The sequence below is a fragment of the Xyrauchen texanus genome, chromosome 29 (assembly GCF_025860055.1).
Source record: "Xyrauchen texanus isolate HMW12.3.18 chromosome 29, RBS_HiC_50CHRs, whole genome shotgun sequence".
Lineage (NCBI taxonomy): Eukaryota > Metazoa > Chordata > Actinopteri > Cypriniformes > Catostomidae > Xyrauchen > Xyrauchen texanus.
The window spans coordinates 39,654,730-39,669,300 of record NC_068304.1 but is presented as its reverse complement, the minus strand read 5'-3'; the positions used below and the strand labels follow the sequence as shown (position 1 = coordinate 39,669,300).

General features: G+C 44.7%; 1 protein-coding gene across 3 annotated transcripts in view; it reads left to right on the top strand.

The window, feature by feature from the left end:
• The window catches only part of LOC127622731 (FERM domain-containing protein 4A-like), a 100,467-nt gene that overhangs the window by 33,881 nt on the left and 52,015 nt on the right, over positions 1-14,571 (top strand). For all 3 annotated transcript variants that reach the window (XM_052096788.1, XM_052096787.1, XM_052096786.1), the window contains exons 2-5: positions 2,242-2,307; positions 8,159-8,253; positions 9,614-9,706; positions 13,749-13,833. In XM_052096788.1, coding sequence (XP_051952748.1) covers positions 2,242-2,307; positions 8,159-8,253; positions 9,614-9,706; positions 13,749-13,833 — 339 coding nt within the window. The remainder of the gene's footprint in view (positions 1-2,241; positions 2,308-8,158; positions 8,254-9,613; positions 9,707-13,748; positions 13,834-14,571) is intronic.

Sequence of the window (14,571 nt, the reverse complement as noted above, 5' to 3'; positions counted from 1 at the left end):
TGTGTTTATGCGTGTGTGTGTTTGTGTGCGTGTGTGTTTATGCGTGTGTTTGTGTGTGTTTATGTGTGTGTGTTTGTGCGCGTGTGTTTTTGCGTGTGTTTGTGTCTGTGTGTGTTTTTGCGTGTTTATGCGTGCATGTGTTTATGCGTGCATGTGTTTATGCGCGTGTGTGTTTATGCGCGTGTGTGTTTTTGCGTGTGTTTGTGTGAGTTTATGCGTGTTTTTGCGTGTGTGTGTTTCTGCGTGTGGGTTTTTGCGTGTGTTTATGTGTGTTTATGCGTGTTTTTGCGTGTGTGTGTTTCTGCGTGTGTTTATGTGTGTTTATGCATGTGTTTGTGTGAGTTTATGCGTGTGTTTGTGCGTGTGTGAGTTTATGCATGTGTTTGTGTGTTTTTGCGTGTGTTTATGCATGTGTTTGTGTGTTTATGCGTGTTTGTGTGTTTTTGCGTGTGTGTGTTTCTGCGTGTGTTTTTGCGTGTGTTTATGCATGTGTTTGTGTGAGTTTATGCGTGTGTTTGTGTAAGTTTATGCGTGTGTTTGTTTTTGCGTGTGTTTGTGTTTATGCGCGTGTGTTTTTGCGTGTGTTTGTGTCTGTGTGTGTTTTTGCGTGTGTTTGTGTGTGTTTATGCGTGCATGTGTTTATGCGTGCATGTGTTTATGCGCGTGTGTTTTTGCGTGTTTGTGTCTGTGTGTGTTTTTGCGTGTTTATGCGTGCATGTGTTTATGTGTGTGTGTTTATGCGCGTGTGTGTTTTTGCGTGTGTTTGTGTCTGTGTGTGTTTTTGCGTGTGTTTATGCGTGCATGTGTTTATGCGCGTGTGTTTTTGCGTGTGTTTGTGTGAGTTTATGCGTGTTTGTGTGTTTTTGCGTGTGTGTGTTTCTGCGTGTGTTTATGTGTGTGTGGGTTTTTGCGTGTGTTTATGTGTGTTTATGCATGTGTTTGTGTGAGTTTATGCGTGTGTTTGTGCGTGTGTGTTTATGCATGTGTTTGTGTGAGTTTATGCGTGTGTTTGTGTGTTTTTGCGTGTGTTTATGCATGTGTTTGTGTGTTTATGCGTGTTTGTGTTTTTGCGTGTGTGTGTTTCTGCGTGTGTTTATGTGTGTGTGTGTTTTTGCGTGTGTTTATGTGTGTTTATGCATGTGTTTGTGTGAGTTTATGCGTGTGTTTGTGTTTATGCGCGTGTGTGTTTTTGCGTGTGTTTGTGTGAGTTTCTGCGTGTGTGTGTTTCTGCGTGTGTTTATGTGTGTGTGTGTTTTTGCGTGTGTTTATGCATGTGTTTGTGTGTTTTTGCGTGTTTATGCGTGTGTTTATGTGTGTGTGTGTGTTTATGCATGTGTTTGTGTGTGCTTATGCGTGTGTGTGTTTATGCGTGTGTATTTATGCATGTGTTTGTTTATGTGTTTGTGTGTTTATGCGTGTGTGTTTGTGTGTGTTTATGCGTGTGTTTGTGTGTGTGTGTGTTTTGCGTGTTTATGTGTTTATGTGTGTGTGTGTTTATGCATGTGTGTGTTTATGCGTGTGTGTGTTTTTGCGTGTGTTTATGTGTGTGTGTGTTTATGCATGTTTTTGATTGTGTGTTTGTGTGTTTATGCGTGTGTGTGAGTGTGTTTGTGATTGAGTGTGTGTGAGAGTGTTTGTTTGTGTCTGTGTTTATGCGTGTTTGTGTCTGTGTGAGTGTGTGTGAGAGTGTTTGTTTGTGTCTGTGTTTATGCGTGTGTGTGTGAGAGTGTTTGTTTGTGTCTGTGTTTATCCGTGTTTGTGTCTGTGTGAGTGTGTGTGAGAGTGTTTGTTTGTGTCTGTGTTTATGCGTGTGTGTGTGAGAGTGTTTGTTTGTGTCTGTGTTTATGCGTGTTTGTGTCTGTGTGAGTGTGTGTGAGAGTGTGTGTGAGTGTCTGTTTGTGTTTTTGTGTGTGTTTGTGTCTGTGTGAGTGTGTGTGAGTGTCTGTTTGTGTTTTTGTGTGTGTTTGTGTCTGTGTGTGTGATTGTGTGTGTGAGAGTGTCTGTGTGTGTTTGTGTGTGTGTGTGTGTGTGTGTGTTTGTGAGTGAGTGTGTGTGTGTGTGTTTGTGTGAGTGAATGAGATTGAATTCTACTGCTTGAGTGGGAATCACGCTGCATGTGTGTGTGTGTGTAAGGAGACTTTCTATTCCTGTCACCATGACCTAGTATTTACAGTTGATTTCACCCTGCTGTGAATGTGCTTTCTTTAATCTCTCTCTTTCCTTCTGTTGCCTTCCCAACAGATGACGGAAGGGCGGAGGTGTCAGGTCCATCTCCTGGATGATAGGAAATTAGAGCTCTTGGTTCAGGTAAGACAACACACACACACAAACACACACACACACACACACACACACACACACACACACACACACACACACACACACACACACACATTCTTACAACAATCTATAGAATAAAGGTAATCTAACAGTATGACCCAAATATGATATTGGAGATTTGAGTACATTATTATTTGAATATTGATCTGTGGAGGTGTGAAGTTTTGGTACGTGTTTTTGTGATAAGTTGCTCAGATTTCCTCTCGTTTGTCTGAGAAGGGAAATCCTAACTTCTCCTCTGAGACTTCATTAATGTCTTCTGGAAATAGGGGCCTCTTTATCTGTGTGTGTGCGTGTATGAGTTGGAATGTTTGCTCTGTGTGAATGTGTAATATGACACGTCACATGTCCTTTCCCAATGTCATGGACATCACCTGAACTCTGTCATATATGTGTGTGTGTGTGTGTGTGTGTGCACATGTCTGTCTCTGAGGTGTCTTTAAAACATCAGTACATCTGGCCAGTTTACTTTCCCATAATAACCCCTATCAGCATCGCCCCAAAATCACCCTATCAAAATTCCCCCACACGCACCAAAGTGTCCCATAAATGCTCCTATCAGAACACAAACATCTTGTCTTAGGAAGAGTTCAGTTTCCATAACAACGCCGTCCGTCTCCCATGCCCTCAGACCTCAATATAAACAGAACCGTCACCTCGGTACAGGTTCATGCACACACACTCTCACACACACACTCACTCACACACACACACACACACACACACTCACACACACACTCACATGAACTTTCTCAGTAAGTCCCTAATCATGAGGATAACGCTGCCTGTGGTATGCCGTCCCAGCCACTAAAGACATGACGGATAATTCTATTCTATTCTGATTTATTTGTATGTTCTTTTCTGTTTATTTCCATTCTGTGATGTTCTATTCTTTTTATTCTATTTTTGTGTTCTGTTCATTTTATTCTATTCAATCTGTCTCTCTCTCTCTCTCTCTCTCTGTCAGGTGTGGTTAGCTGACCTGATTCCTCTAGACTCCAATCCACTTTAAACTCCCATCATAGTTGGAGAAATGTAATTTCTCTGCCACCTACATCTCTCATTTTCCTCTCTCTCTCTCTATCTCTCTCTATATCTCTCTCTATCACTCTCTCTCTATCTCTATCTCTCCTGTAAATGCTGGTAGAGTTGATTGCTGTCGCAGTTTCGCTCTGATAACTGAGAAATCTAGAAAGGAGAGGAGTTGAAAGAGTCCTTAGCAATCAGGTGAGATGAAATGGAAGAAGGAAAGAACAGATCCCCAGGAAGAGAGAGAGAGGGAGAGAAAGAAAGGGATGAGGCAGAGAGAATATATTAAAAGACAAGGCAATGACTATGTTTACATGGACACCAGAAAGCTGAAAGAAAACTTATGCTGAAGAAGACGGCTATTTTATTCTTTTTCATTTCCAGATATTGCAGAATTGTTGCTGTGTTTGTTTCCTTCACTTAGTTTCTATAGTGACCTGTAGCGGAATTGCGCTACAATAGTGGGGATTCCCTCTTACCCCAAACTCCATTGGGGATTCCCACAATGTACAAGCAAATAAACTCAAACGTGAGGGACAGTCGATATTTTATATTGCCGTGTACAAATGGGTGTAATTTATAGTGTATGCGATGTATCCACCGTACTCCCAGAAATGTTGGATTCACCTAGCTCACACACTTTCGTTTCCATGGAGTTTTCAGGGACGCTTCCCTCATCGTCATGGCAACGGTTCATGGCCATGTCAGATTACGTCAGAGTTTGTTGGAAAATCACACCACACTGCTCAGACATTCCACATCCCGGCGATCGTTGGCTGAATACAGACGGCAACAATCGCCGACGGCAACAGTTTTAACACACTGATCCGACAAAACCGTACGGACGTGTCTGTCGCCGTTGGTCTGTGTCTGTCGGTGCAGTGTGAACTGGCCTTATATGGAACTGAAAGGGTCTAAAAATCACTGATCTTTTGGCATAAAATCAAACATTTAGGAAACTCTCATTTTGCTCTTGGTTTGCAACGTCACAGATATTTTTTTTGATGGTATATTTTACAAAGATTGCATTTGGAATTTATCATTTTAAAGTCTGCAGCCACCAAGAATAAAGTATGAAGTTCATTTGCACAATTATAATCCTGCGTGACTGAATTTTAACACGAAAACCTCCATGTGCATGCGCGCACACACACATACACACACTCACACACACACACACACTCAAAAGCACACTCACACACATACACACACATACACTCACACACGCACTCACTCACATTCACACACACACTCACATTCACACACACACACACTCAAATGCACACTCACACACATACAGACATGCACACACACTCACATGCACACTCACACACATACACACACACACACACACACACACATTCACTCACACACACACACACACTCAAATGCACACTCACACACACACACACACACACACACACACACACACACACACACTCAAAAGCAGACTCACATGCACACTCACACACACACACACACACTCAAAAGCAGACTCACATGCACACTCTTGGTGGCATAGTGACTTGCCTCAATCCGGGTGGCGGAGGACGAATCTCCGCGTTGCCTCCGCGTCTGAGATCATCAATCCGCGCATCTTATCATGTGACTTGTTGAGCGTGTTACCGCTGAGACGTAGCACGTGTGGAAGCTTCACGCTATTCTCTGCCCCACCGAAAGTGAGAACCACATTATAGCGACCACGAGGAGGTTATCCCATGTGACTCTACCCTCCCTAGCAACCGGGCCAATTTGGTTGCTTAGGAGACCTGGCTGGAGTCACTCAGCACACCCTGGATTCAAACTCACGACCCCAGGTGTGATAGTCAGCGTCTTTAGCTTTAGCATTAGCATTCCGCAGCTCATTGAACGCATTGGATGTTTTAATGTGTTACTGAGTTGTTCTGTATCAAGTCTGCATTCCCTGCATTTTGACAAGATAAACATGCAGTGTTTTTTCACAGTGATAAACAAAACAAACGCTAGCGTTGCATCGTGTTGAATTTATTCTCTGTAATAAAAACCTGACTCGTAACCCTCATCTCTGTGATCTGGAACTGACGAGACCTTACAGCGCGTGTTTTTGTCATCACTCTTGCCCCGATCTCCTGCTCAGACACCAACGGTTTAATGATATTAAATCACAACAGTCCGGATATTCCTCCTCATGGCCACACACGCTATCACATTCTCCTTTCTTGCGGAAACATAAGTCTGTGATTCGAATCAGCCTGACTGAGTGTAATGGCAGAGAGGAGATGATAGCCTACCCAAAGTGAATCTTTTAAAACCATCCAGCACTCATATTGATGGCCCTCAACACACACTAACAGGATATTAATTGTGCTTAATCCTGCTTATCTGCACATTTCAGAGACTCTAAACATATTACGAAATCAGTAACTGTCATAATCAAGTCTGGAGGCCAAACAGAGCCAGAAAGAAAACATGGCGCCATACTTAAAGAAAACCGACATGATTTGAGTATTAAGACACTTTATTTTGTCGAGATTGAAGGTTGAAAGGGTCGAGATTGAAGGTTGTGGTCATATAATAAAACCCACTTCCTCTTCTTACCACAAACGCACACACACTCGCCTTGGCTAATTGAGGAAGTGAGCCGTTTCACGGCACATTGCTCTGAATGACTAGATTAAACATGCCAATTGATTGATGTGGGACAAGAAAGCCAAATGTCTCGCAAAAGACTGGCAGTTTTACAAATAAAGTAATGCCTTACAACGGTACTTCACTTGGTTAAACACAAGATAATAGAAACTGTAAAACAAGCAGCTAAACAGGGTTTGTGAGGCGAGACCTGAAGGAAGTCTTGTGAATGAGTGAAGACAGTAATTACAGTCTCAGATGATGTTTGGGGTCTCTAAAGTGTCTCTGGTTTTTTTCTGATGCAGTAGCTCTGTTCCAAAATCAATTTACTGCCTTGCTGTCTACTGTTTGTATAGGCAACTATCTTCCAAGACAGCATCCTATCCAAAATTGAACCCCAACTACGTGTAGGAGGGTGTGGCCGGGCCGTGACCGCTGGCACTAAACCAGCTGATCAGCGGTAGAGTGAGATAAGGGGTGGCCAGAGACACTGGTTGGAGAGAGAGATTCACGCATTTTATATAATTAAAATTAACGTTGACTGTTCAGCCGGTTCTTGCCTCCTACTTGCCCATCCTTATACTGTTACAGTGGTGCCGAAACCCAGGAAGGAGGAGGGATGAGAGGAGTGAGTCCTCGCCACTTCCAACGCCAAAGGAGCATCCGCGGCCGTCTGCCAGGGTACGGAGAGGTCGCTGCCGGTCGGCGAGAGCTGGAGGAGCCAGGGCCGTCCGCCGAAGAAGGGGAGCAGCAGTTCCGTCCGCCAGGGGCCGGAGGACTCACTGCCGTCCGCCGGGGGACGAACAAGCTGGCGTCTAGTGGAGGAGCGGTTGAGGATCTGGCGTGCAAGTATTTCCCTCTCACCTTTCCCTCCCCTCATCTCTCCAAATGCGCCACAAAGGCGGGGAAGACCTGCCGGCAGGCACGGCCGTAAGGGAGGGGAGTGCGTCATGCAGGGGGTTTTCCCGACCTGAGTCGTGTAATGGAGGAGTGTGACGAGGAGGAGGGTGGGGCCAGGTTGAGCTGCCGCCCGGTAACTGGCGGATGGAACCACAGCTCCTCCGGCTCTCGCCAGCCAGCAGCAACCCCTCCGTCCCCAGGCAGACGGCCACACTGCATGTATGACCAGAAACAATTGACATTACATGATCGATTAAAATGAAGCCGGAGCGCTTTGCGTTCACTATCAAAGATTAAATTTGTTTTCTGGACAGGAGCTGCTCTGGATTACATCCTCCGAGGTGTGGCTCAGTGTTGCTCGAAGTTCAACTGAATGACAAACAAACGTGCCGTTGATGGCATTTATATAGTCGCTTAAAAATCCCCTTATATGGCCATCAATATGTTTTGAGTTTGAAATGCACAATAATCGAAGTTATCTCAAATAACCGCAATGAGACGATTGTTTAATAATTGCAACAAGGTAACCTGCCTTACTTGTAAAATTGAAAACATAACAAAAATAATAACTAAAACGTCATTCTTCAAGATACAAATGTCGTCTACCCCTCGTGCTTTCTCTCATTTTCTCTTTCCATCTGTGTAAGTAGAGGTTGCCGCCGTAATTGTACTTTTGCTCCAGACTTTGCTGCTATTTTTTGGGTGTGTGGGTGGGCTGACTCTCTTATAAAGAGACATGTGTGCGTGTGTTTGACTGTATTTACAGTATGTGCTTAATTCAAAATGATCTGTGTGCAACCAAAACAGCAATTAAAGTGTTTTGAACACAGGCTCGTGCATAACGATGAGATTTGTCTAGGGCGCCGTGGTTTCAGACGCCTGCCCTGTTTGATAGATTGGTTAGCTGAATGTGATCTCTCAGGATGCCGGTGATTTCAGAGTCTTAACGAAAGCCTGTGACACACCCATTCACTCACACACACACACACACACACACACACACACACACACACACACACACACACACACACTGTGTCCTTTTCAAAATGCCCTACACACACACACACACACACACACACACACTGAAGATGGCGTCTGCATGAATCTGCAGAGTCACTGCAGTACATCAATACTCATCAGAATACAACACACACAGCATGCCAACTCACTGACCTTGTGTGTGTGTGTGTGTGTGTGTGTGTCGGCAAGTTCAGAATCGCAGTCTTTAGTCAAACATCACTTTCATGATGCAACATAACATTTTGACTTCTGTCTCTTTCAGCCCAAGCTAATGGCGAAGGACCTTCTTGACCTGGTGGCGTCCCATTTCAACCTGAAGGAGAAGGAATATTTTGGAATCTCTTACGTAGACGAGACGTACGTATATATATATATATATATGATGTGAAATATCACGCCTTTATGCTAGTACTATGCCAATTTTAATGCCATTATGCTACCCAAAGATCATGTTATTGGAGTAGTTTTTAGGGGTTGGTAAAAATAGCAGTTCACACATGCATGATAATTTTTACGATCATGAAATCGATATTTATAAGTTGTGTGTGGACCGCGGAGAGTAGCATGAATCTCCACATGCTGTGAGTCTCCGCGGTGTCGTGCACAATGAGTCATGTGATCAGATGCGCCGATTGGCTGTCTCAGAAGCGGAGGCAACTGAGACTTGTCCTCCGCCACCCGGATTGAGGCGAGTAACCGCACCACCACGAGGACCTACTAAGTAGTGGGAATTTGGCGTTCCAAAATTGGGAGAAAAGTGGGATACAATGATAAATAAATAACCTTTCTGTTCTTGAAAGTCAGTTGTTGATCAAAAACAACAAAACATAAACATTTAATTCTAATCATGCATAGCACAGCTGAGATAAAGCCGCTCGAGTCTCTATAGACGCTCTTTACAGAAATGCTGGTTTTGTTAAAGAGACAGTACCGGTTTTAGCAGGTGCTCAACAAATCAATGTAAATATATGCAATTAAACAATAAACATATATGATATCAGGCTGCATGCATCTTCTCTCTCTCTCTCTCACTCTCCAACCGGTGTCTCTGGCCGCCCCTTATCTCACTGAGTCAGCATATATGAATAAATTAATGTATACAAATAACATCTTATTTATTGATTGAATACATGGATTTGTTCATTTTAAAAAATCCAAAATGCGACCAAAATGGTGAAAAACGAATAAAAATGCTTTAATACATTTTTTATTTTCATAACGTACCTAGTTAGAAGGTCCCCTGTATTAGTAACGGCATTAGCTGGGAGAGAATTTCTTTCATATGTGAGCAAAAGGGACATTATAAGTGAAATATACCCATATGATTCGACATCGAATTGAGAGCTTGTGAATGAGAAAACATGCTTTGATAATCCCTGTAGGAGATGATTGGCTTTTCTCTTTTTCTCCTCTGCACTTTCTTCAACAACCACCCCTTCATTTAGTCATACACAGTGTGACCTACTGCTGTGCCATATTTGTTAGATGTGTCTTCCGATGATTTCCTTGAGACACACACACACACACTGACAATCAAAAGCAGCAGCTCTCTCTGAAGTAATGCATGAGTGCAAGTATGATGATATCTTGGGACCCATAAAACATGACATTTCATGACGTTATGAAGCAATAGGTATGAGATATTGTATGTTTTTGCAACATACTTCAGGTTGCTATTAGCGATGCTATCAGTCATTTCTCTTGGGCTGTGTTACAGGAGTCATTTCAGCTGGTTGCAGCTGGATCGGCGTGTTCTGGAACATGAATTTCCCAAGAAATCTGGACCCATTGTGCTGTACTTCTGCGTTAGGTGAGTACAGCGGCAGTAAATGATACAGTGGTGTTTCAAAGCCTGTGATCTAGTGATCTGTGTATCTACATCTCATTTTTGGGCATCAAATTGGACGTCTGAATATGCCTATGATTACCTTGTCTAGGGAAGGGTTTACCAACCAGGGGTTCGTGAAATTGTAATAGAAATGTCAATGATGAATTCAACTTGAAGCGCTCCTTGAGCATGTCCTATATCAGACACTGGTCCGAACGTCCGACCCTCCTAAACTGACCCGCATGTGTCTAGCGCTCCTTGAGCGTGTCCCATATCAGACACTGGTCCGAACGTCCGACCCTCCTAAACTGACCCGCATGTGTCTAGCGCTCCTTGAGCGTGTCCCATATCAGTCACTGGTCCGAAACTCCTAAACTGACCCACATGCATCTAGCGCTCCTTGAGTGTGTCCCATTTCAGACACTGTCCGAACAGCTGACACTCCTAAACTGACCCGCATGTGTCTAGCACTCCTTGAGCGTGTCCCATATCACTCACTGGTCCGAAACTCCTAAACTGACCCGCATGCGTCTAGCGCTCCTTGAGCGTGTCCCATTTCAGACACTGGTCCGAACGGCCGACACTCCTAAACTGACCCACATGCGTCTAGCGCTCCTTGACCGTGTCCCATTTCAGACACTGGTCCGAACAGCTGACACTCCTAAACTGACCCGCATGCGTCTAGTGCTCCTTGAGCGTGTCCCATATCAGACACTGGTCCGAAACTCCTAAACTGACCCGCATGCGTCTAGCGCTCCTTGAGCGTGTCCTATATCAGACACTGGTCCGAACAGCTGACACTCCTAAACTGACCCGCATGCGTCTAGCGCTCCTTGACCGTGTCCCATTTCAGACACTGGTCCGAACAGCTAACACTCCTAAACTGACCCGCATGCGTCTAGCACTCCTTGAGCGTGTCCCATATCAGAAACTGGTCTGAACGGCCGACACTCTTAAACTGACCCGCATGCGTCTAGCGCTCCTTGACCGTGTCCCATATCAGAAACTGGTCTGAACGGCCGACACTCTTAAACTGACCCGCATGCGTCTAGCGCTCCTTGACCGTGTCCCATTTCAGACACTGGTCCGAACAGCTAACACTCCTAAACTGACCCGCATGCGTCTAGCACTCCTTGAGCGTGTCCCATATCAGAAACTGGTCTGAACGGCCGACACTCTTAAACTGACCCGCATGCGTCTAGCGCTCCTTGACCGTGTCCCATTTCAGACACTGGTCCGAACAGCTAACACTCCTAAACTGACCGCATGCGTCTAGCACTCCTTGAGCGTGTCCCATATCAGAAACTGGTCTGAACGGCCGACACTCTTAAACTGACCCGCATGCGTCTAGCGCTCCTTGACCGTGTCCCATTTCAGACACTGGTCCGAACAGCTAACACTCCTAAACTGACCCGCATGCGTCTAGCACTCCTTGAGCGTGTCCCATATCAGAAACTGGTCTGAACGGCCGACACTCTTAAACTGACCCGCATGCGTCTAGTGCTCCTTGAGCGTGTCCCATATCAGACACTGGTCCGAAACTCCTAAACTGACCCGCATGCGTCTAGCGCTCCTTGACCGTGTCCCATTTCAGACACTGGTCCGAACAGCTGACACTCCTAAACTGACCCGCATGCGTCTAGCGCTCCTTGACCGTGTCCCATTTCAGACACTGGTCCGAACAGCTAACACTCCTAAACTGACCCGCATGCGTCTAGCACTCCTTGAGCGTGTCCCATATCAGAAACTGGTCTGAACGGCCGACACTCTTAAACTGACCCGCATGCGTCTAGCGCTCCTTGACCGTGTCCCATATCAGACACTGGTCCGAAACTCCTAAACTGACCCGCATGCGTCTAGCGCTCCTTGAGCGTGTCCTATATCAGACACTGGTCCGAACGGCCGACACTCCTAAACTGACCCGCATGCGTCTAGCGCTCCTTGAGCGTGTCCTATATCAGACACTGGTCCGAACGGCCGACACTCCTAAACTGACCCGCATGCGTCTAGCGCTCCTTGAGCGTGTCCCATAAAAACCAGTGACTGCAGCACGGAACATCACAATATGAGTTTTCCTTGTGCGACGGAGGAGTTCTGCACCACGACTGGACAGGGCGCTTATTTGGAGAGCGAGATGATGCACCTCCATTTTTCCTGTATCTGTTTTGAAATATCGTCACATGGTTACGCCTACATCGTTACCAAAGCAACCCATGCAGTTAGGTTAGTTATGTTTGAACGTGCAAATCTGATTTGATCACTTGCAATTAATAGTGCGGACAGTCTACCTGAAAAGATCTGATTTGCCTGCAGTCTGAACATAGCCTAAATGACGATTATTGAGGTAGATTAATGGAAAAATCACATTAAATCTGACCTGGCTGTTTACACTGAAGGCACAACTGAAAAAGTCAGATTCAAATGACTGTTCACACGGTCATCCAATGAACAGATCTGTGTCACATGTGAGTGAAAAAAATCTGATTTGGGCCGCTCTCATCTGCGGTGGGCACGTAGCCTATGAGACGAGGTTGCATTACTTCATATCTCAGGGGGAACTTCAAGTAAATAATTTAGGTCGAAAAGGCTGTGAATCCCTTGGTCGAGGAAACCGACTTAACTAGGTTTTGAAACAGTCTTTCCAACAACCATTTTTAACGACACTTCAGATGAAAAATATCAATACGCCTATGATGCTGAAAAGTGCTCTCTAGTTAGGCAGCTCACTTGATTTTGCAACTCAAGCAGTTATAATAATCCACAGGGAGAAAGAGAAGAAGCACATTTGCATATTAATTCATTAGCAAAGCTAGCAAAGATGCAGCTAATCCGAATCTACCGTTTCCCTCATTAACACCCCAATCAATTTGAGAGCCACGGCAACAGCCGAGTGTTAATCAAGCTTGCAGACCGTAAGCAAATATCTACTGGGAGGGTTGATTTATTTAGATTTGCATTGCTGCTGCTTCAAAATATGACCAATACATGACCAAAGCAAGGCCCTGTATTTATTGCATGTGTGTATTTCATGTTTGTGTGCTTCCACGTGGTATTTTACTGTGTACATGTCACAGTCGGTGCACAGTAATACGTCACCACACTCACTGTGGGTGGATGCTATAAAATATTTAAAACAGTCCAGCATTTCACACGTTTGTTGGGAAACATTTGGATTGCTTACACAAATAAAGGCATAGACATGCATGCATTTTGCTTTAATTGCTAAGTGCAACTCTTTCTTCTGCATGAGCTATTGCATGTCAGTGCTGTTTAAACTGGACTGGAGGAGCTTTATAATGCAGGCATGTTTGTGGATGTGAGTGTGATCTTTTTCTCTTCCCATGATTTGGCTATTGATTGGAGAGAGCTGAAGTCTTTGATGCGTTCAAGACTCAAATTAAACCAGCTGTCAATACAGTTTAATCACTTTAATCTCTCTCTCTTTCACTCTCTCTCTCTCTCTAAAACACTTGACTCACTATCTAAATATAAATAACCAATCATGGACTCCCTTTATGTGTCATATGTCTTTCATTGTATGCCTTATTGTATATTCAAAGTCATATCATCGTTTGTATGTATTGTAGGTCTGCATGGGTATTAAATTGAAACCTGGGCCTTTAAAGGAGACCATTTGATGGGACCTGACCCGACCAGTACAATCAAATTGTATGTTTATGCTAATGTACAAAGTCCACACAAACCCAAAGTTATACATGATATAATTGACCCAAACCCATCTTAAAACCTGGGTTTGTGTGGCTGTGTGATGCCACAACTTGAGCCAATGGATCATCTGTTGTTAGCGTGTTATAGTTCCCACTTACCTTAATCTGAGAGCTAAATGAAGCTTGCACAATAGGTTTTGTTTTTACATTTGTAGGTTGTGAGCAGAACGGAGGATTCGAGAATTTATAAATGAAAGTTTATGATGCCCTCTAGTGGTTGGTCTTTGATTCTGCATGTCTATCAACTCCTCACTTGTGATGTCATGCTGACATGCTGATATCTTGTTCTTCGGCAGGTTCTACATCGAAAGTATCTCTTATCTGAAGGACAATGCCACAATAGAGCTGTTCTTCCTCAATGCAAAGTCATGCATCTATAAGGTAAAGTCTTATCAAAGCAGTACAGCATAAATGAGTTAGGGCAGAGGAGCTGTAACATCTTCCCATGAAGCTGCTCCCTGCAGATTTGTAATATCATGTAGGTCCCTCTCGTGCCACCAAAACAGCTCTGACTGGTCGAGGCATGGACTCCATAAGACCTCTGAAGGTGTCCTGTGGTATCTGGCAGATCCTTTAAGTCCTGTGGCAAGGTGGGGCCTCCATGGATCGGACTTGTTGGTCCAGCACATCCCATAGATGCATTGGGATGTGAGATTGAGATCTGGGGAATTTGGAGGCCAAGTCGTGTTTCTCAAACCATTCCTGAACCGTGTTTGCAGTGTGGCAGGGCGGATTATCCTGCTGAAAGAGGCCACTGCCATCAGGGAATAACGTTGCCATGAAGGGGTGTACGTGGTCTGCAACAATCTTTAGGTAGGTGGTATGTGTCAAAGTAACATCCACATAAATGCCAGGCCTCAAGGTGTCCCAGCAGAACATTGCCTACGCCGGCCTGCCGTCATCCCATGGTGCATTCTGCTGCCATCTCTTTCCCAGGTAAACGACATACACGCACCCGGCCGTCCACGTGATTCGTCAAACCAAACCACCTTTGTCCATTGCTCCTTGGTCCTGTTCTGATGCTCACGTGCCCATTGTAGTCACATTCGGCTGTGGACAGGGGTCAGCCCCATATGCAGTAAAAAGAACAGTAGCTCTTCTGTGGAATCGGACCAGACG